This window comes from Oncorhynchus mykiss, chromosome 14, assembly GCF_057628025.1.
Source record: "Oncorhynchus mykiss isolate SJ-2025 chromosome 14, ASM5762802v1, whole genome shotgun sequence".
NCBI classification, from domain to species: Eukaryota; Metazoa; Chordata; class Actinopteri; order Salmoniformes; family Salmonidae; genus Oncorhynchus; species Oncorhynchus mykiss.
This window is the reverse complement of record NC_143035.1, coordinates 41,199,266-41,224,453: the sequence shown is the minus strand read 5'-3', so window position 1 is coordinate 41,224,453 and position 25,188 is coordinate 41,199,266. Positions and strand designations below refer to the sequence as shown.

At 42.6% G+C, this 25,188-nt stretch overlaps 1 protein-coding gene across 1 annotated transcript in view; it reads left to right on the top strand.

Annotated features, from left to right (window-relative positions):
* The window catches only part of LOC110489235 (uncharacterized), a 54,910-nt gene that overhangs the window by 13,398 nt on the left and 16,324 nt on the right, over positions 1-25,188 (top strand). Inside the window, exons 6-8 of the mRNA XM_036943548.2 lie at positions 7,032-7,221; positions 20,803-21,039; positions 21,507-21,752. Coding sequence (XP_036799443.2) covers positions 7,032-7,221; positions 20,803-21,039; positions 21,507-21,752 — 673 coding nt within the window. The remainder of the gene's footprint in view (positions 1-7,031; positions 7,222-20,802; positions 21,040-21,506; positions 21,753-25,188) is intronic.

Sequence of the window (25,188 nt, the reverse complement as noted above, 5' to 3'; positions counted from 1 at the left end):
ATGGTGTTCCTGTTGATAGGTTGGTGTTTCTACGGTAATGGTGTTCTGTTGATAGGTTGATGTTTCTACGGTAATTGTGTTCCTGTTGATAGGTTGATGTTTCTACGGTAATGGTGTTCCTGTTGATAGGTTGATGTTTCTACGGTAATGGTGTTCCTGTTGATAGGTTGATGTTTCTACGGTAATGGTGTTTCGTTGATAGGTTGATGTTTCTACGGTAATGGTGTTCCTGTTGATAGGTTGATGTTTCTACGGTAATGGTGTTCCTGTTGATAGGTTGATGTTTCTACGGTAATGGTGTTCTGTTGATAGGTTGATGTTTCTACGGTAATGGTGTTCTGTTGATAGGTTGGTGTTTCTACGGTAATGGTGTTCTGTTGATAGGTTGGTGTTTCTACGGTAATGGTGTTCCTGTTGATAGGTTAATGTTTCTACGGTAATGGTGTTCCTGTTGATAGGTTAATGTTTCTACGGTAATGGTGTTCTGTTGATAGGTTGATGTTTCTACGGTAATGGTGTTCCATTGATAGGTTAATGTTTCTACGGTAATGGTGTTCCGTTGATAGGTTGATGTTTCTACGGTAATGGTGTTCCTGTTGATAGGTTGATGTTTCTACGGTAATGGTGTTCCGTTGATAGGTTGATGTTTCTACGGTAATGGTGTTCCTGTTGATAGGTTGATGTTTCTACGGTAATGGTGTTCCTGTTGATAGGTTGATGTTTCTACGGTAATGGTGTTCTGTTGATAGGTTGATGTTTCTACGGTAATGGTGTTCCTGTTGATAGGTTGATGTTTCTACGGTAATGGTGTTCTGTTGATAGGTTGATGTTTCTACGGTAATGGTGTTCCTGTTGATAGGTTGATGTTTCTACGGTAATGGTGTTCCGTTGATAGGTTGATGTTTCTACGGTAATGGTGTTCCTGTTGATAGGTTGATGTTTCTACGGTAATGGTGTTCTGTTGATAGGTTGATGTTTCTACGGTAATGGTGTTCCTGTTGATAGGTTGATGTTTCTACGGTAATGGTGTTCCGTTGATAGGTTGATGTTTCTACGGTAATGGTGTTCCTGTTGATAGGTTGATGTTTCTACGGTAATGGTGTTCCTGTTGATAGGTTGATGTTTCTACGGTAATGGTGTTCTGTTGATAGGTTGGTGTTTCTACGGTAATGGTGTTCCTGTTGATAGGTTGATGTTTCTACGGTAATGGTGTTCCTGTTGATAGGTTGATGTTTCTACGGTAATGGTGTTCTGTTGATAGGTTGATGTTTCTATGGTAATGGTGTTCCTGTTGATAGGTTGATGTTTCTACGGTAATGGTGTTGATAGGTTGGTGTTTCTACGGTAATGGTGTTCCTGTTGATAGGTTGATGTTTCTACGGTAATGGTGTTCTGTTGATAGGTTGATGTTTCTACGGTAATGGTGTTCCTGTTGATAGGTTGATGTTTCTACGGTAATGGTGTTCTGTTGATAGGTTGATGTTTCTATGGTAATGGTGTTCCTGTTGATAGGTTGATGTTTCTACGGTAATGGTGTTCTGTTGATAGGTTGATGTTTCTACGGTAATGGTGTTCCTGTTGATAGGTTGGTGTTTCTACGGTAATGGTGTTCCTGTTGATAGGTTGATGTTTCTACGGTAATGGTGTTCCTGTTGATAGGTTGATGTTTCTACGGTAATGGTGTCCTGTTGATAGGTTGATGTTTCTACGGTAATGGTGTTCCTGTTGATAGGTTGATGTTTCTACGGTAATGGTGTTCCTGTTGATAGGTTGATGTTTCTACGGTAATGGTGTTCCTGTTGATAGGTTGATGTTTCTACGGTAATGGTGTTCCTGTTGATAGGTTGATGTTTCTACGGTAATGGTGTTCTGTTGATAGGTTGATGTTTCTACGGTAATGGTGTTCCTGTTGATAGGTTGATGTTTCTACGGTAATGGTGTTCCTGTTGATAGGTTGATGTTTCTACGGTAATGGTGTTCTGTTGATAGGTTGATGTTTCTACGGTAATGGTGTTCCGTTGATAGGTTGATGTTTCTACGGTAATGGTGTTCCATTGATGTTTCTACGGTAATGGTGTTCCTGTTGATAGGTTGATGTTTCTACGGTAATGGTGTTCCGTTGATAGGTTGATGTTTCTACGGTAATGGTGTTCCTGTTGATAGGTTGATGTTTCTACGGTAATGGTGTTCTGTTGATAGGTTGATGTTTCTACGGTAATGGTGTTCTGTTGATAGGTTGATGTTTCTACGGTAATGGTGTTCTGTTGATAGGTTGATGTTTCTACGGTAATGGTGTTCTGTTGATAGGTTGATGTTTCTACGGTAATGGTGTTCCGTTGATAGGTTGATGTTTCTACGGTAATGGTGTTCCTGTTGATAGGTTGATGTTTCTACGGTAATGGTGTTCCTGTTGATAGGTTGATGTTTCTACGGTAATGGTGTTCCGTTGATAGGTTGATGTTTCTACGGTAATGGTGTTCCTGTTGATAGGTTGATGTTTCTACGGTAATGGTGTCCTGTTGATAGGTTGATGTTTCTACGGTAATGGTGTTCCTGTTGATAGGTTGATGTTTCTACGGTAATGGTGTTCCTGTTGATAGGTTGATGTTTCTACGGTAATGGTGTTCTGTTGATAGGTTGATGTTTCTACGGTAATGGTGTTCTGTTGATAGGTTGATGTTTCTACGGTAATGGTGTTCTGTTGATAGGTTGATGTTTCTACGGTAATGGTGTTCCTGTTGATAGGTTGATGTTTCTACGGTAATGGTGTTCCTGTTGATAGGTTGATGTTTCTACGGTAATGGTGTTCCTGTTGATAGGTTGATGTTTCTACGGTAATGGTGTTCCTGTTGATAGGTTGATGTTTCTACGGTAATGGTGTTCCTGTTGATAGGTTGATGTTTCTACGGTAATGGTGTTCCTGTTGATAGGTTGATGTTTCTACGGTAATGGTGTTCCTGTTGATAGGTTGATGTTTCTACGGTAATGGTGTTCCGTTGATAGGTTGATGTTTCTACGGTAATGGTGTTCCTGTTGATAGGTTGATGTTTCTACGGTAATGGTGTTCCTGTTGATAGGTTGATGTTTCTACGGTAATGGTGTTCCTGTTGATAGGTTGATGTTTCTACGGTAATGGTGTTCTGTTGATAGGTTGATGTTTCTACGGTAATGGTGTTCCTGTTGATAGGTTGGTGTTTCTACGGTAATGGTGTTCCGTTGATAGGTTGATGTTTCTACGGTAATGGTGTTCCTGTTGATAGGTTGATGTTTCTACGGTAATGGTGTTCCTGTTGATAGGTCGATGTTTCTACGGTAATGGTGTTCCTGTTGATAGGTTGATGTTTCTACGGTAATGGTGTTCTGTTGATAGGTTGATGTTTCTACGGTAATGGTGTTCCTGTTGATAGGTTGATGTTTCTACGGTAATGGTGTTCTGTTGATAGGTTGATGTTTCTACGGTAATGGTGTTCCGTTGATAGGTTGATGTTTCTACGGTAATGGTGTTCTGTTGATAGGTTGATGTTTCTACGGTAATGGTGTTCCGTTGATAGGTTGATGTTTCTACGGTAATGGTGTTCCGTTGATAGGTTGATGTTTCTACGGTAATGGTGTTCCGTTGATAGGTGGTTTTCATGGAATGTACAGTAATAGACACCTTGTCTAGTATAATAATGGAAGTTGATATACACTAAATAAAAACGCAACATGCAACAATTTCAAAGATTTTACCAGGCCCAGCCAATCAGAATGAGTTTTTCCCCACAAAAGGGATTTATTACAGACCGAAATACTCCTCAGATGATCCCGCAGGGGAAGAAGCTGGATGTGGTGGTCCTGGGCTGGCGTGGTTACACATGGTCTGCGGTTGTGAGGCCGGTTGTACACACTGCCAAATTCTCAAAAACAACGTTTTATGGTAGAGAAATTAACATAAAATCTCTGGCAACAGCTCTGGTGGACATTCCTGCAGTCAGCATGCCAATTGCACGCTCCCTCAAAACATGAGACATCTGTGGCGTTGTGAGAACAATCTGGACATTTCAGTGTGGCCTTTTATTATCCCCAGCACAAGGTGCACCTGTGTAATGATCGTGCTGTTTTACACCCTAGAGTCGCTGATTGTCCCCCGGTACCATTTGGGAATAAAATGAATGGAAGTATACTGTATATGGAGACTGTTTTAATGACAAATAAAGAGGGAAATATCGCTGCTGCTCTAGAATCTAGTGATGAGACATGGTCGTGGTTCTACCTGTCATCACTGCTCTAGAATCTAGTGATGAGACATGGTCGTAGTTCTACCGGTCATCACTGCTCTAGAATCTAGTGATGAGACATGGTCGTGGTTCTACCTGTCATCACTGCTCTAGAATCTAGTGATGAGACATGGTCGTAGTTCTACCGGTCATCACTGCTCTAGAATCTAGTGATGAGACATGGTCGTAGTTCTACCGGTCATCACTGCTCTAGAATCTAGTGATGAGACATGGTCGTGGTTCTACCTGTCATCACTGCTCTAGAATCTAGTGATGAGACATGGTCGTAGTTCTACCGGTCATCACTGCTCTAGAATCTAGTGATGAGACATGGTCGTGGTTCTACCTGTCATCACTGCTCTAGAATCTAGTGATGAGACATGGTCGTAGTTCTACCGGTCATCACTGCTCTAGAATCTAGTGATGAGACATGGTCGTGGTTCTACCTGTCATCACTGCTCTAGAATCTAGTAATGAGACATGGTCGTGGTTCTACCTGTCATCACTGCTCTAGAATCTAGTGATGAGACATAGTCGTAGTTCTACCGGTCATCACTGCTCTAGAATCTAGTGATGAGACATGGTCGTGGTTCTACCTGTCATCACTGCTCTAGAATCTAGTGATGAGACATGGTCGTGGTTCTACCGGTCATCACTGCTCTAGAATCTAGTGATGAGACATGGTCGTGGTTCTACCTGTCATCACTGCTCTAGAATCTAGTGATGAGACATGGTCGTAGTTCTACCGGTCATCACTGCTCTAGAATCTAGTGATGAGACATAGTCGTAGTTCTACCGGTCATCACTGCTCTAGAATCTAGTGATGAGACATAGTTGTGGTTCTACCGGTCATCACTGCTCTAGAATCTAGTGATGAGACATGGTCGTAGTTCTACCGGTCATCACTGCTCTAGAATCTAGTGATGAGACATGGTCGTGGTTCTACCGGTCATCACTGCTCTAGAATCTAGTGATGAGACATGGTCGTGGTTCTACCTGTCATCACTGTCTGCTGCTCTAGAATCTAGTGATAAGACATGGTCGTGGTTCTACCTGTCATCACTGCTCTAGAATCTAGTGATGAGACATGGTCGTGGTTCTACCGGTCATCACTGCTCTAGAATCTAGTGATGAGACATGGTCGTGGTTCTACCTGTCATCACTGTCTGCTGCTCTAGAATCTAGTGATAAGACATGGTCGTGGTTCTACCGGTCATCACTGCTCTAGAATCTAGTGATGAGACATGGTTGTGGTTCTACCTGTCATCACTGCTCTAGAATCTAGTGATGAGACATGGTCGTGGTTCTACCTGTCATCACTGTCTGCTGCTCGAGAATCTAGTGATGAGACATGGTCCTGGTTCTACCTGTCATCACTGCTCTAGAATCTAGTGATGAGACATGGTCGTGGTTCTACCTGTCATCACTGCTCTAGAATCTAGTGATGAGACATGGTTGTGGTTCTACCTGTCATCACTGTCTGCTGCTCTAGAATCTTGTGATGAGACATGGTCGTGGTTCTACCGGTCATCACTGTCTGCTGCTCTAGAATCTAGTGATAAGACATGGTCGTGGTTCTACCTGTCATCACTGCTCTAGAATCTAGTGATGAGACATGGTCGTGGTTCCAGCTGTCATCACTGTCTGCTGCTCTAGAATCTAGTGATGAGACATGGTCGTGGTTCTACCGGTCATCACTGCTCTAGAATCTAGTGATGAGACATGGTCGTGGTTCTACCTGTCATCACTGTCTGCTGCTCTAGAATCTAGTAATGAGACATGGTCGTGGTTCTACCGGTCATCACTGCTCTAGAATCTAGTGATGAGACATGGTCGTGGTTCCAGCTGTCATCACTGTCTGCTGCTCTAGAATCTAGTGATGAGACATGGTCGTGGTTCTACCGGTCATCACTGCTCTAGAATCTAGTGATGAGACATGGTCGTGGTTCTACCTGTCATCACTGTCTGCTGCTCTAGAATCTAGTGATGAGACATGGTCGTGGTTCTACCGGTCATCACTGCTCTAGAATCTAGTGATGAGACATGGTCGTGGTTCTACCGGTCATCCCTGTCTGCTGCTCTAGAATCTAGTGATGAGACATGGTCGTGGTTCTACCTGTCATCACTGCTCTAGAATCTAGTGATGAGACATGGTCGTGGTTCCAGCTGTCTGCTGCTCTAGAATCTAGTGATGAGACATGGTCGTGGTTCTACCGGTCATCACTGCTCTAGAATCTAGTGATGAGACATGGTCGTGGTTCTACCTGTCATCACTGCTCTAGAATCTAGTGATGAGACATGGTCGTGGTTCTACCGGTCATCACTGTCTGCTGCTCTAGAATCTAGTGATGAGACATGGTCGTGGTTCTACCTGTCATCACTGTCTGCTGCTCTAGAATCTTGTGATGAGACATGGTCGTGGTTCTACCTGTCATCACTGCTCTAGAATCTAGTGATGAGACATGGTCGTGGTTCTACCTGTCATCACTGTCTGCTGCTCTAGAATCTTGTGATGAGACATGGTCCTGGTTCCTACCTGTCATCACTGTCTGCTGCTCTAGAATCTAGTGATGAGACATGGCCGTGGTTTCAGCTGTCTGCTGCTCTAGAATCTAGTGATGAGACATGGTCGTGGTTCTACCTGTCATCACTGCTCTAGAATCTAGTGATGAGACATGGTCGTGGTTCTACCGGTCATCACTGCTCAATTAAAAATGTCACCTCACTAAGCATGGTTTGTCTCTCTGTTCTCTGTATCCTGTGTCCATGCTCCAGGGACCAGGCGTGTAAAGGACATAAGCTGTCTAACGGTGCGGGGGGGTTGTGTCACCCCCCTTCGGAGCTGGAGGAGGGAGAGGACGAGGACTCTAGTTCTGAGAGGAGCTCCTGTGCTTCCTCCTCAAACAACCAGAAGGATGGGAAGTACTGTGACTGCTGCTACTGTGAGTTCTTCGGACACAACGCGGTATGTATAGTAGTGATGGGGAAAATACATACAGCTACATTATAGCCATATTATACAGCTACAAATCAGCCATATTATACAGCTACAAATCAGCCATATTATACAGCTACACATCAGCCATATTATACAGCTACACATCAGCCATATTATACAGCTACACATCAGCCATATTATACAGCTACAAATCAGCCATATTATACAGCTACAAATCAGCCATATTATACAGCTACACATCAGCCATATTATACAGCTACACATCAGCCATATTATACAGCTACAAATCAGCCATATTATACAGCTACACATCAGCCATATTATACAGCTACACATCAGCCATATTATACAGCTACACATCAGCCATATTATACAGCTACACATCAGCCATATTATACAGCTACAAATCAGCCATATTATACAGCTACACATCAGCCATATTACACAGCTACACAGGCTCCATATTATACAGCTACACATCAGCCATATTATACAGCTACACATCAGCCATATTATACAGCTACAAATCAGCCATATTATACAGCTACACATCAGCCATATTATACAGCTACACATCAGCCATATTATACAGCTACACATCAGCCATATTATACAGCTACACATCAGCCACATTATACAGCTACACATCAGCCATATTACACAGCTACACATCAGCCATATTATACAGCTACAAATCAGCCATATTATACAGCTACACATCAGCCATATTATACAGCTACACATCAGCCACATTATACAGCTACACATCAGCCATATTACACAGCTACACATCAGCCATATTATACAGCTACAAATCAGCCATATTATACAGCTACACATGGCTCCATATTACACAGCTACACATCAGCCATATTATACAGCTACACATCAGCCATATTATACAGCTACACATCAGCCATATTATACAGCTACACATCAGCCATATTATACAGCTACACATCAGCCATATTATACAGCTACACATCAGCCATATTATACAGCTACACATCAGCCATATTACACAGCTACAAATCAGCCATATTACACAGCTACACATCAGCCATATTATACAGCTACACATCAGCCATATTACACAGCTACAAATCAGCCATATTACACAGCTACACATCAGCCATATTACACAGCTACACATCAGCCATATTACACAGCTACACATCAGCCATATTATACAGCTACACATCAGCCATATTATACAGCTACACATCAGCCATATTATACAGCTACACATCAGCCATATTATACAGCTACACATCAGCCATATTATACAGCTACACATCAGCCATATTCTACAGCTACACATCAGCCATATTATACAGCTACACATCAGCCATATTATACAGCTACACATCAGCCATATTATACAGCTACACATCAGCCATATTATACAGCTGCACATCAGCCATATTATACAGCTACACATCAGCCATATTATACAGCTACACATCAGCCATATTATACAGCTACACATCAGCCATATTATACAGCTGCACATCAGCCATATTATACAGCTACACATCAGCCATATTATACAGCTACACATCAGCCATATTATACAGCTACACATCAGCCATATTATACAGCTACACATCAGCCATATTATACAGCTACACATCAGCCATATTATACAGCTACACATCAGCCATATTATACAGCTACACATCAGCCATATTATACAGCTACACATCAGCCATATTATACAGCTACACATCAGCCATATTATACAGCTACACATCAGCCATATTATACAGCTACACTACAGCCATATTATACAGCTACACATCAGCCATATTATACAGCTACACATCAGCAATATTACACAGCTACACATCAGCCATATTACACAGCTACACATCAGCCATATTACACAGCTACACATCAGCCATATTACACAGCTACACATCAGCCATATTACACAGCTACACATCAGCCATATTACACAGCTACACATCAGCCATATTATACAGTTACACATCAGCCATATTATACAGCTACACATCAGCCATATTATACAGCTACACATGGCTCCATATTATACAGCTACACATCAGCCATATTATACAGCTACACATCAGCCATATTATACAGCTAGACATCAGCCATATTATACAGCTACACATCAGCCATATTATACAGCTACACATCAGCCATATTAAACAGCTACACATCAGCCATATTATACAGCTACACATCAGCCATATTATACAGCTACACATCAGCCATATTATACAGCTACACATCAGCCATATTACACAGCTACACATCAGCCATATTACACAGCTACACATCAGCCATATTACACAGCTACACATCAGCCATATTACACAGCTACACATCAGCCATATTACACAGCTACACATCAGCCATATTATACAGTTACACATCAGCCATATTATACAGCTACACATCAGCCATATTATACAGCTACACATGGCTCCATATTATACAGCTACACATCAGCCATATTATACAGCTAGACATCAGCCATATTATACAGCTAGACATCAGCCATATTATACAGCTACACATCAGCCATATTATACAGCTACACATCAGCCATATTATACAGCTACACATCAGCCATATTATACAGCTACACATCAGCCATATTACACAGCTACACATCAGCCATATTACACAGCTACACATCAGCCATATTACACAGCTACACATCAGCCATATTACACAGCTACACATCAGCCATATTACACAGCTACACATCAGCCATATTACACAGCTACACATCAGCCATATTATACAGTTGCACATCAGCCATATTATACAGCTACATATCAGCCATATTATACAGCTACACATGGCTCCATATTATACAGCTACACATCAGCCATATTATACAGCTACACATCAGCCATATTATACAGCTAGACATCAGCCATATTATACAGCTACACATCAGCCATATTATACAGCTACACATCAGCCATATTACACAGCTACACATCAGCCATATTACACAGCTACACATCAGCCATATTACACAGCTACACATCAGCCATATTACACAGCTACACATCAGCCATATTACACAGCTACACATCAGCCATATTACACAGCTACACATCAGCCATATTATACAGTTGCACATCAGCCATATTATACAGCTACATATCAGCCATATTATACAGCTACACATGGCTCCATATTATACAGCTACACATCAGCCATATTATACAGCTACACATCAGCCATATTATACAGCTAGACATCAGCCATATTATACAGCTACACATCAGCCATATTATACAGCTACACATCAGCCATATTAAACAGCTACACATCAGCCATATTATACAGCTACACATCAGCCATATTATACAGCTACACATCAGCCATATTATACAGCTACACATCAGCCATATTATACAGCTACACATCAGCCATATTATACAGCTACACATCAGCCATATTATACAGCTACACATCAGCCATATTATACAGCTACACATCAGCCATATTATACAGCTACACATCAGCCATATTATACAGCTACACATCAGCCATATTATACAGCTACACATCAGCCATATTATACAGCTACACATCAGCCATATTATACAGCTACACATCAGCCATATTATACAGCTACACATCAGCCATATTATACAGCTACACATCAGCCATATTATACAGCTACACATCAGCCATATTATACAGCTACACATCAGCCATATTATACAGCTACACATCAGCCATATTATACAGCTACACATCAGCCATATTATACAGCTACACATCAGCCATATTATACAGCTACACATCAGCCATATTATACAGCTACACATCAGCCATATTATACAGCTACACATCAGCCATATTATACAGCTACACATCAGCCATATTATACAGCTACACATCAGCCATATTATACAGCTGCACATCAGCCATATTATACAGCTACACATCAGCCATATTATACAGCTACACATCAGCCATATTATACAGCTACACATCAGCCATATTATACAGCTACACATCAGCCATATTATACAGCTACACATCAGCCATATTACACAGCTACACATCAGCCATATTACACAGCTACACATCAGCCATATTACACAGCTACACATCAGCCATATTACACAGCTACACATCAGCCATATTACACAGCTACACATCAGCCATATTACACAGCTACACAGGCTCCATATTATACAGCTACACATCAGCCATATTATACAGCTACACATCAGCCATATTATACAGCTACACATCAGCCATATTATACAGCTACACATCAGCCATATTATACAGCTACACATCAGCCATATTATACAGCTACACATCAGCCATATTATACAGCTACACATCAGCCATATTATACAGCTACACATCAGCCATATTATACAGCTACACAGGCTCCATATTATACAGCTACACATCAGCCATATTATACAGCTACACATCAGCCATATTATACAGCTACACATCAGCCATATTATACAGCTACACATCAGCCATATTACACAGCTACACATCAGCCATATTACACAGCTACACATCAGCCATATTACACAGCTACACATCAGCCATATTACACAGCTACACATCAGCCATATTACACAGCTACACAGGCTCCATATTATACAGCTACACATCAGCCATATTATACAGCTACACATCAGCCATATTATACAGCTACACATCAGCCATATTATACAGCTACACATCAGCCATATTATACAGCTACACATCAGCCATATTATACAGCTACACATCAGCCATATTATACAGCTACACATCAGCCATATTATACAGCTACACATCAGCCATATTATACAGCTACACATCAGCCATATTATACAGCTACACAGGCTCCATATTATACAGCTACACATCAGCCATATTATACAGCTACACATCAGCCATATTATACAGCTACACATCAGCCATATTATACAGCTACACATCAGCCATATTATACAGCTACACATCAGCCATATTATACAGCTACACATCAGCCATATTATACAGCTACACATCAGCCATATTATACAGCTACACATCAGCCATATTATACAGCTACACAGGCTCCATATTATACAGCTACACATCAGCCATATTATACAGCTACACATCAGCCATATTATACAGCTACACATCAGCCATATTATACAGCTACACATCAGCCATATTATACAGCTACACATCAGCCATATTATACAGCTACACATCAGCCATATTACACAGCTACACATCAGCCATATTACACAGCTACACATCAGCCATATTATACAGTTACACATCAGCCATATTATACAGCTACACATCAGCCATATTATACAGCTACACATGGCTCCATATTATACAGCTACACATCAGCCATATTATACAGCTACACATCAGCCATATTATACAGCTAGACATCAGCCATATTATACAGCTACACATCAGCCATATTATACAGCTACACATCAGCCATATTATACAGCTACACATCAGCCATATTATACAGCTACACATCAGCCATATTATACAGCTACACATCAGCCATATTATACAGCTACAAATCAGCCATATTATACAGCTACACATCAGCCATATTATACAGCTACACATCAGCCATATTATACAGCTACACATCAGCCATATTATACAGCTACACATCAGCCATATTATACAGCTACACAGGCTCCATATTATACAGCTACACATCAGCCATATTATACAGCTACACATCAGCCATATTATACAGCTACACATCAGCCATATTATACAGCTACACATCAGCCATATTATACAGCTACACATCAGCCATATTATACAGCTACACATCAGCCATATTATACAGCTACACATCAGCCATATTATACAGCTACACATCAGCCATATTATACAGCTACACATCAGCCATATTATACAGCTACACATCAGCCATATTATACAGCTACACATCAGCCATATTATACAGCTACACAGGCTCCATATTATACAGCTACACATCAGCCATATTATACAGCTACACATCAGCCATATTATACAGCTACACATCAGCCATATTATACAGCTACACATCAGCCATATTATACAGCTACACATCAGCCGTATTATACAGCTACACATCAGCCGTATTATACAGCTACACATCAGCCGTATTATACAGCTACACATCAGCCGTATTATACAGCTACACATCAGCCGTATTATACAGCTACACATCAGCCGTATTATACAGCTACACATCAGCCATATTATACAGCTACACATCAGCCATATTATACAGCTACACATCAGCCATATTATACAGCTACACATCAGCCATATTATACAGCTACACATCAGCCATATTATACAGCTACACATCAGCCATATTATACAGCTACACATCAGCCATATTATACAGCTACACATCAGCCATATTATACAGCTACACATTAGCCATATTATACAGCTACACATCAGCCATATTATACAGCTACACTACAGCCATATTATACAGCTACACATCAGCCATATTACACAGCTACACATCAGCCATATTATACAACTACACATCAGCCATATTATACAGCTACACATGGCTCCATATTATACAGCTACACATGGCTCCATATTATACAGCTACACATGGCTCCATATTATACAGCTACACATCAGCCATATTACACAGCTACACATCAGCCATATTATACAGCTACACATCAGCCATATTATACAGCTACACATCAGCCATATTATACAGCTACACATCAGCCATATTATACAGCTACACATCAGCCATATTATACAGCTACACATCAGCCATATTATACAGCTACACATGGCTCCATATTATACAGCTACACATCAGCCATATTATACAGCTACACATCAGCCATATTATACAGCTACACATCAGCCATATTATACAGCTACACATCAGCCATATTATACAGCTACACATCAGCCATATTATACAGCTACACAGGCTCCATATTATACAGCTACACATCAGCCATATTATACAGCTACACATCAGCCATATTATACAGCTACACATCAGCCATATTATACAGCTACACATCAGCCATATTATACAGCTACACATCAGCCATATTATACAGCTACACATCAGCCATATTATACAGCTACACAGGCTCCATATTATACAGCTACACATCAGCCATATTATACAGCTACACATCAGCCATATTATACAGCTACACATCAGCCATATTATACAGCTACACATCAGCCATATTATACAGCTACACATCAGCCATATTATACAGCTACACATCAGCCATATTATACAGCTACACATCAGCCATATTATACAGCTACACATCAGCCATATTATACAGCTACACATCAGCCATATTATACAGCTACACATCAGCCATATTATACAGCTACACATCAGCCATATTATACAGCTACACATGGCTCCATATTATACAGCTACACATCAGCCATATTATACAGCTACACATCAGCCATATTATACAGCTACACATCAGCCATATTATACAGCTACACATGGCTCCATATTATACAGCTACACATGGCTCCATATTATACAGCTACACATCAGCCATATTATACAGCTACACATCAGCCATATTATACAGCTACACATGGCTCCATATTATACAGCTACACATCAGCCATATTATACAGCTACACATCAGCCATATTATACAGCTACACATCAGCCATATTATACAGCTACACATTAGCCATATTACACAGCTACACATCAGCCATATTATACAGCTACACATCAGCCATATTATACAGCTACACATCAGCCATATTATACAGCTACACATGGCTCCATATTATACAGCTACACATCAGCCATATTATACAGCTACACATCAGCCATATTATACAGCTACACATCAGCCATATTATACAGCTACACATCAGCCATATTATACAGCTACACATCAGCCATATTACACAGCTACACATCAGCCATATTATACAGCTACACATGGCTCCATATTATACAGCTACACATGGCTCCGTATTATACAGCTACACATCAGCCATATTATACAGCTACACATCAGCCATATTATACAGCTACACATCAGCCATATTATACAGCTACACATCAGCCATATTATACAGCTACACATCAGCCGTATTATACAGCTACACATCAGCCATATTATACAGCTACACAGGCTCCATATTATACAGCTACACATCAGCCATATTATACAGCTACACATCAGCCATATTATACAGCTACACATCAGCCATATTATACAGCTACACGTCAGCCATATTATACAGCTACACATCAGCCATATTATACAGCTACACATCAGCCATATTATACAGCTACACATCAGCCATATTATACAGCTACACATCAGCCATATTATACAGCTACACATCAGCCATATTACACAGCTACACATCAGCCATATTATACAGCTACACATCAGCCATATTATACAGCTACACATCAGCCATATTATACAGCTACACATCAGCCATATTATACAGCTACACATCAGCCATATTATACAGCTACACATCAGCCATATTATACAGCTACACATCAGCCATATTATACAGCTACAAATCAGCCATATTATACAGCTACACATCAGCCATATTATACAGCTACACATCAGCCATATTATACAGCTACACATCAGCCATATTATACAGCTACACATCAGCCATATTATACAGCTACACATGGCTCCATATTATACAGCTACACATCAGCCATATTATACAGCTACACATCAGCCATATTATACATGTCCAATCAATTGAATTTACCACAGGTGGACTCCAATCAAGTTGTAGAAACATCTCAAGGATGATCAATGGAAACAGGATGCACCTGAGCTCCATTTAGAGCCTCATAGCAAAGAGTCTGAATACTGAAGTAAATAAACAATCTGTTTTTTTCTATAATTCTAAAACCTGTTTTCACTTCATCCTTATGGGATATCGTGTGTAGGTTGGGGGGGGGGGGTTCTATTTATTTATTTTATTTCACCTTTATTTAACCAGGTAGGCCAGATCTCCTTTATTTAACCAGGTAGACCAGATCACCTTTATTTAACCAGGTAGACCAGATCACCTTTATTTAACCAGGTAGACCAGATCTCCTTTATTTAACCAGGTAGACCAGATCACCTTTATTTAACCAGGTAGACCAGATCACCTTTATTTAACCAGGTATGCCAGTTGAGAACAAGTTCTCATTTACTGAGACCAGGCCAAGATGAAGCAAAGCAGTGCGACAGAAACAACACAGATATACATGAACAAGCGTACAGTCAATAACACAATAGAAAAAACGAAGTCTATATACAGTGTGTGCAAATGGCGTGAGGAGGTAAGGCAATAAATAGGCCATAGTAGCGAAGTAATTACAGTTTAGCAGAGTAACACTGGAGTGTTAGATGAGCAGATGATGGTGTGTAAGTAGTGATACTGGTGTGCAAAAGAGCAGAAAAGTAAATAAAAACAATATGGGGATGAGGTAGGTAAGATTGGGTGGGCTATTTACAGATGGGCTATGTACAGCTATCATTCTTAAATGGATGAAGACTCTTCATAGAGATGGCCGCCCGGCCAAACAGAACAGTTAGGGGAGAAGGCCCTTGGTCAGGGAGTTGACCAGGAACACTATGGTCACTCTGACAGAGTTCCTCTGTGGAGATGGGAGAACCTTCCAGAAGGACAACCATCTCTGCAGCACTCCACCAATCAGGCCTTTATGTTAGAGTGGCCAGACGGAAGCCACTCCTCAGTGAAAGGCACATGACAGCCTGCTTGGAGTTTGCCATAAGACACCTAAAGGACTGTGTCCTTGAGTGGCCCGGACTTGAACCCGATCGGATCGAACATCTCTGGGGAGACCTGAAAATAGCTGTGCAGCGACACACCCCATCCAACCTGACAGAGCTCTCTTTGACAAACGAACACAGGGGATCACTAACAAACTACTAGGTCATCGCTCTTACCTAAGCTGAGGGTTCCATGGTGACGGCCATCTTGGATCCAGTGCTGGACACCAGATCTATGAGCCTGCCCTTCACCATCTAACCCTGAGGGAGAAAAACATGTTTCTGTACTTTATCAGTCTTATTTATTTGGCTCTACAATAAAGTAAATTGTCAGAGATCAAAAATGTTTTCACGCACACACAGACGGAAGGGGATTCACTTCCTCTTCGTATCTTTCTCTCTCCCTCCCTCAATGAACTTGTTAGCTAGCTCATTTTGTTTTGTGGGATACAGGGATGAAGAATACCACAGCTGGTGAAATAGGCAGTGAAACATTTAGGCTAACGTTAGCTAGAGCAGCTTGTCTTCAATAGTACTGTCATTCCAGCAACGGGGGCTATAGCCTACCTTGAACAATATCAAATCAAATGTATTTATAAATCGCTTCTTACATCAGCTGATGTCACAAAGTGCTGTACAGAAACCCAGCCTAAAACCCCAAACAGCAAGCAATGCAGGTGTAGAAGCACGGTGGCTAGGAAAAACTCCCTAGAAAGGCCAGAACCTTTGGAAGAAACCTAGAGAGGAACCAGGCTATGTGGGGTGGCCAGTCCTCTTCTGGCTGTGCCGGGTCGAGATGCCAAGATATATCTTGGCCAAGATGTTCAAATGTTCATAGATGACCAGCAGGAGATTATAACAGAACATGGCCAAGATATTCAAATGTTCATAGATGACCAGCAGGAGATTATAACAGAACATGGCCAAGATATTCAAATGTTCATAGATGACCAGCAGGAGATTATAACAGAACATGGCCAAGATATTCAAATGTTCATAGATGACCAGCATGGTCCAATAATAATAAACTGGAGCAGCAGCACGGCCAGGTGGACTGGGGACAGCAAGGAGTCCTCAGACCAGGTAGACCTGAGGCATGGTCCTAGGGCCAGGTGGACTGGGGACAGCAAGGAGTCATCAGACCAGGTAGACCTGAGGCATGGTCCTAGGGCCAGGTGGACTGGGGACAGCAAGGTGTCATCAGACCAGGTAGACCTGAGGCATGGTCCTAGGGCCAGGTGGACTGGGGACAGCAAGGAGTCAGCAGACCAGGTAGTCCTGAGGCATGGTCCTAGGGCCAGGTGGACTGGGGACAGCAAGGAGTCATCAGACCAGGTAGACCTGAGGCATGGTCCTAGGGCCAGGTGGACTGGGGACAGCAAGGAGTCATCAGACCAGGTAGTCCTGAGGCATGGTCCTAGGGCCAGGTGGACTGGGGACAGCAAGGAGTCATCAGACCAGGTAGACCTGAGGCATGGTCCTAGGGCCAGGTGGACTGGGGACAGCAAGGAGTCATCAGACCAGGTAGACCTGAGGCATGGTCCTAGGGCCAGGTGGACTGGGGACAGCAAGGAGTCATCAGACCAGGTAGACCTGAGGCATGGTCCTAGGGCCAGGTGGACTGGGGACAGCAAGGAGTCATCAGACCAGGTAGACCTGGGGCATGGTCCTAGGGCTCAGGTCCTCAGAGAGAGAGAAAGAAAGAGAGAATTAGAGAGAGCATACTTAAATTCAAACAGGACACTGGATAAGACAGGAGAAATTCTCCAGATATAACAGACAGGCCCTAGCCCCCCCCCCCCCACACACACACTCACAAACTACTGCAGCATAAATACTGGAGACTGAGACAGGAGGGGTCAGGAAACAACAAAACAAAAATACAGGCAGGTAGTGAAGGCCTGATTTTAGTTGTATTAATGCATTGCGTGACGGGCTTACCAAGGAAAAGCTTCCAAAAGGACTAATTCGAGGTAGAAATGAGTTGGAGCACTCGCCAACAAAAAGAAAGCAGAGCTAGATTCCCTCTGTTTTAGTGTACTACAATGTCTCCTCTACTTGGTCAAATGTGGACATCCTTCTGTGGTTACGAAGCGCAGGGAGGAAGGTGAGACATGGTTGGCGTCTACAGTGGTGCGCAGTAGCGTCGTCTGTGGTTTTGATGTCTACTGCGATGCAACGTTTCAATGCTCCTTTAGTTTGGCCATTATACACACGCATTTGAGCATGTATATGTGGTGCACTTAGCTAGCTAACTAGCGTAACATACTTTGCTTGTTCCTCGTTGAAGATGCTCTCATCATGGATGGAGAGATGAGGTGATTTGATTAGCAGTAATCCAGAGCATACCGACGGCTCAAAGTAATGACAACTAGCTAGCTAAATCAAACAACAAGCAACATGGCTATTTATCTGAGACGTCAACTAACTGAGGATAAATCAGTCCCTTCTCATCCGTGCACTCGTTTTACAACCCCGTCGGAGACTAAACGCAGTAGATTGGTGTTGCTTTTTTCAATCTAGGGGGAAAGGCAAGTGGCCTGCAAGAAATGGGACGCGTCTCAGAATGACCGATAATGACAGGAAGTTGTAGAATAGGATATTGATTACTTTGCTACCTGAAATCCAAAAATCATTCAGAACTATTGCAATACTGTTAATGTATTTGGGATCACTTTTCATTTTGGCCAGCAAATGGTCCTACCAACTGATCAAGCAATATCGGAAGAAAGCGTGAACCTGTTTTTATGAGCACCATACTTCCCCGATTATGGCCACTTGTCGCCCAAAATGAAAATCCCACCCTCTTGTACATTGTTGATTGTCAATGACAACTTTTATACTACAACATTGCTCGCTAATTTCCCCACAAAAACAGATTTTCGTTTACATTTAGGCTTTTTCCCCAATAATTTGTCACCCAGGGGGTTCTCGTAGGCCCGTTTGGAACATCGATTCGCAATAAAACAAATCGCATTATCGAATCGCAATACATATGCCATCAGGATATCGTGAGGTCCCTGGCAATTCTCAGCCCTAATGTATAGTGTGGCACACTTAGTCATTGATTGAAATAGCATTAAAAGAACAATATAAGCATTGATTGACAAAAGTAATTTGACTGCTGCTACTGTGAGTTCTGACACCGTGTTGTATGTCTTTTAGTAATGAATTCTAATAGCATTTATGGAGAACTTTTCCTTTGCCACATTGTTCACGCTGGGGCTAAATGTAAACCCATTTGGTCGGGGCGGCAGGTAGCCTAGTGGTTTGTGAGTTTGACCAGTAACTGAAAGGTTGCTGGATCGAATCCTTGAGCTGACAAGGTAAAAATCTGTCGTTCTTTCCCTGAACAATGCCGTTATAACCCGCCGTGATTGTAGATAATAATTTGTTTTTAACTTGCCTGGTTAAAGGATAGTGAAATCCGGTGACCTGGGGTGGTCTAGCAGTCTAAGCTGCTGCCCGTGGAGGACATGAACGATATACCACTGCCAGCATGGGTCGGAATCCAACACACTGCTCTTTCAGCACTCTCTGTCCTACCTTTCATCTTGGTCTCTCTCTCTCCAGCCAATAAACATACAAAAAGCTAAATCAGATGGTGGCTCGGTTTCAATCCATAAAGATGCTCTCCTCCCTTCTGCCATCCTTCCCCTAAATCTGAGGTGGCTTGTTTCTGTTTCTGTCACCTAAGGGGAGTGACCAAAGGACAGAGGAAGGCAGCAAGTCATTGAAATGAAACGCATCCTATTAAATAAGGGTTATCTCTCCTCTGATCATATCCTGTCCATCCCTTTAGCCCCCGGCGGCTCCGACCAGCCGTAACTACACAGAGATCCGAGAGAAGCTCCGGTCCCGGCTGACGCGTCGTAAGGAGGAGTGTCTTCCCCAGAGACGGGACTCTGACCCGGCCGTGTCCACCTCCATCGACCACCGAGACGTGGACGAGCTGCTGGACTTCATCAACTCCTCAGAGCACAAACCAGCCAACAGCGCTAAGGCTGCCAAGCGGGCACGCCATAAACAGAAGAAGAAGGTGATGTCACATGACGTGGTGGGAATAGTCACCAATACAGACCAGTTAATACATATTAAAGTATTGGTTCAGAACATCTAAATATGTATTTGTGTAAGTAGGATGTAATATTGGTAGTAATCGCCTGTTTGTGTAGTGTGAGGCAGCTTGATGTACAGGACACCCCCTGGACAGGACACTAGTCTATATCCTGTTTCTGTAGTGAGACAGCTTGATGTACAGGACACCCCCTGGACAGGACAGGACACTAGTCTATCTCCTGTTTCTGTAGTGAGGCAGCTTGATGTACCAGTACACCCCCTGGACAGGACACTAGTCTGTCTCCTGTTTCTGTAGTGAGACTGTCTGTCCTGTCTAATTTTATTTTTGTTTAACCTTGATTTAACTAGGCAAGTCAGTTATGAACAAATTCTTATTTACAATGACGGCCTCCTGTCGAACCATCTGTCTGTCTCTCCCCATCTCAGGAGAAGCAGACCCAGGCCGGTAGTGGTGATGGTGAGGGAGCTGGTAGCGACCCCCCCTCCACCCCTCCAGAGCCCAGTGAGGACCCAGACCACCTCAGCCTGGAGGAGGAGGAGGAGGAGGAGGAGGATGTGGAGTACGGTGAGGACCCGGAGGCTAGTCGGCTGCTGGAGTGGCCCCAGCTGGAACTAGAGAGGGTCAACTCCTTCCTGACCTCTCGGCTAGAGGAGATCAAAAACACCATCAAGGTAAGGATAACTGCGTCCCAAATTACTCCCTATTCCCTAAATAGTGCGCTACTTTTAACCAGGGCCCATGGGCAAAACTAATGTACTATATAGGGAATAGGGAGCCATCTGGGACTCATATGATCATTGTCCGGGAGCCATCTGGGACTCAAATGATTATTGTCCGGGAGCCATCTGGGACTCATATGATCATTGTCCATATGTAGGGCACTATAAAATCCGGAAGGCGGAAGGAATTCAACAAAACATTTTTGATCGAATTTAGTAGGAAATCAACTATACTGAACAGAAATATAAACACAACATGTAAAGTGTTGGTCCCATGTTTCATGAGCTGAAATAAAAGGTTCTAGAAATGTTCCACATGCAGATGAAGCTTAATTTTCTGCACAAATTTGTTAACATCCACCTGACAGGTGTGGCATATCAAAGAAGCTGATTGAACATCATGATCGTCACACAGGTGCACCTTGTGCTGGGGACAGTAAAAGGCCACTTTAAAATGTGCAGTTTTGTCACACAGCAGAATGCTGCTGATGGCTCAAGTTTTGACAGATTGTGCAATTGGCATGATGACTGCAGGAATGTCAGCAAGAGCTGTTGCCAGAGAATTTGATGTTAATTTATCAACCATATGCCGCCTACAACATCGTTTTAGGGAATTTGTCAGCACGTCCAACCGGCCTCATAACCGCAGACCACGTTGTAACCAGACCAGTCCAGGACCTTCACAGTCGGCTTCTTCACGTGCAGGGTCATCTGAGGTCCACGACCTGCGGAATCGTCTGAGACCAGCCATCAGGACAGCTGAGGAGCATTTATGTCTGTAATAAAGCCTTTTTTGTGGGGAAAAACATATTCTGATTAGCTGGGCCTGGCCCCTCAATGGTTTGGCCTGGCTCCTCAATGGTTTGGCCTGGCTCCTCAATGGTTTGGCCTGGCTCCTCAATGGTTTGGCCTGGCTCCTCAATGGTTTGGCCTGGCTCCTCAATGGTTTGGCCTGGCTCCTCAATGGTTTGGCCTGGCTCCTCAATGGTCTGGCATGGCTCCTCAATGGTTTGGCCCACCCACTCCCACCCATGCCTGCGACACTGCCCAGTCAATTGAAATCCAGGGTTTAATGATTTTATTTCAATTGACTGATTTCATAATATGAAATGTAAACTCTGTAAAATCTTTTGAAATTGTTGCAAGTTGAGTTTTTATATTTTCATTCAGTATAAATGTATTGAATTTATTCGAAAATCTATTAACTTTGTATAGCCGTTAGCGATGATGCTAACACAAGAATGCCCCTGTCTGTTTTCCTACCACTTTGTGTAGCCGTTAGCGATGATGCTAACACAAGAATGCCCCTGTCTGTTTTTCTACCACTTTGTGTAGCCGTTAGCGATGATGCTAACACAGGAATGCCCCTGTCTGTTTTCCTACCACTTTGTATAGCCGTTAGCGATGGTGCTAACACAAGAATGCCCCTGTCTGTTTTCCTACCACTTTGTGTAGCCGTTAGCGATGATGCTAACACAGGAATGCCCCTGTCTGTTTTCCTACCACTTTGTGTAGCCGTTAGCGATGATGCTAACACAGGAATTCCCCTGTCTGTTTTCCTACCACTTTGTGTAGCCGTTAGCGATGATGCTAACACAGGAATGCCCCTGTCTGTTTTCCTACCACTTTGTGTAGCCGTTAGCGATGATGCTAACACAGGAATGCCCCTGTCTGTTTTTCTGCCACTTTGTGTAGCCTTGAGCGATGATGCTAACACAGGAATTCCCCTGTCTGTTTTTCTACCACTTTGTGTAGCCGTTAGCGATGATGCTAACACAGGAATGCCCCTGTCTGTTTTTCAACCACTTTGTGTAGCCGTTAGCGATGATGCTAATGACGACCATCTTCTGGTAGATGGAAAGGCTTTCCCCCCAAAAAAAACTTCTCAATTAATGAAATGTTAACTACAGTGTAGTCTATGGCTTACCTGGCAGAATGATACCATGATTATTTGCATCAATCCAGTGGTGATTTGTTTAGTAAACTCGGCAATCACACCAAAACAAAAAATGTGGTCGATTCCTCAGTGGTCTCCTGCTGTTGTTTTTATGTATTCTTACGGATTTAGATCCAATTCGGTTGTTTTTCTCTAAACAAAGTGTGATTTATGAAGGACTAAAAAATCTGAACCTTAGAAAAACTAAACGTATAAAAGAGAATTAGGCGAAAAATGTAAAAGATTATAATGGGCCCACTGATAACATGTAGTTATCGCCTAATGGTTGTCTCTTGTTATATTGTAAAGTAAGTTTGTCTGAGCCAGAATCCTCCTATCTCCTGTGTCTGTATTGAGCCAGCTTGACAGTCAACTAGAGGGTTATCTAAACTAACATACCTCTGGACACGTCACTAGTATATTTTACCCCGCCCAGAAATCTGCCCCTTTCATTCTCTGTCCCCAACGCACTAGACGACCAGTCTTGATAGCCTTCAGCCATACCCTCGTCCTACTACTCCTCTGTTCCTCGGGTGATGTGGAGGTTAACCCAGGCCCTGTGTGTCCCCAGGCGTTCTCATTTGTTGACTTCTGTAACAGGAAAAAGCCTTGGTTTCATGCATGTTAACATCAGAAGCCTCCTCCCTAACTTTGTTTTACTCACTGCTGTTAGCACAGTCCGACAACCCTGATGTCCTTGCTGTGTCTGAATCCTGGCTTAGGAAGGCCACCGAAAATTCTGAGGTTTCCATATCCAACTACAACAATTTCCGTCAAGATAGAGCTGCCAAAAGGGGGAGAAGCTGCAATCTACTCCAGAGATAGACCTGGAAAGTATGACATTACTTTGCAGGCTATGCCCAAGCAGTTCGAGCTTCTAATTTTAAAAATGAATCTCCAGAAATAAGTCTCTCACTGTTGCTGCCTGTCATAGACCCCCTCAGCTCCCAGCCTGTGAATTGATCGCCTCCCATCTATCTTCAGAGTTCGTTCTGTTAGGTGACCTAAGCTAGATGCCCTCAATCTCACACAAATGATCAATGAACCCACCAGGCACATCCCAAATCTGTAAACACGGGCACCCTCATAGATATCATCCTGATCAACTTGCCCTCCAAATACACCAAATACATCCGCTAAGGGCCCGCAGTCAAACGACCACCCCTTATCACTGTCAAACGCTCCCTAAAACACTTCAGCGAGCAGGCCTTTCTAATCGACCTTGCCCGGGTATGCTGGAAGGACGTTGACCTCATCCCGTCAGTAGAGGATGCCTGGTCGTTCTTTAAAAGTAATTTCCTCACCATCTTAAATAAGCATGCCCCTTTCAAAAAATGTAGAACTAAAAACAGATATAGTCCTTGGTTCACTCCAGACCTCACTGCCCTCGACCAGCACAAAAACATCCTGTGGCGGACTGCAATAGTCCCCGTGATATGCAACTGTTCAGGG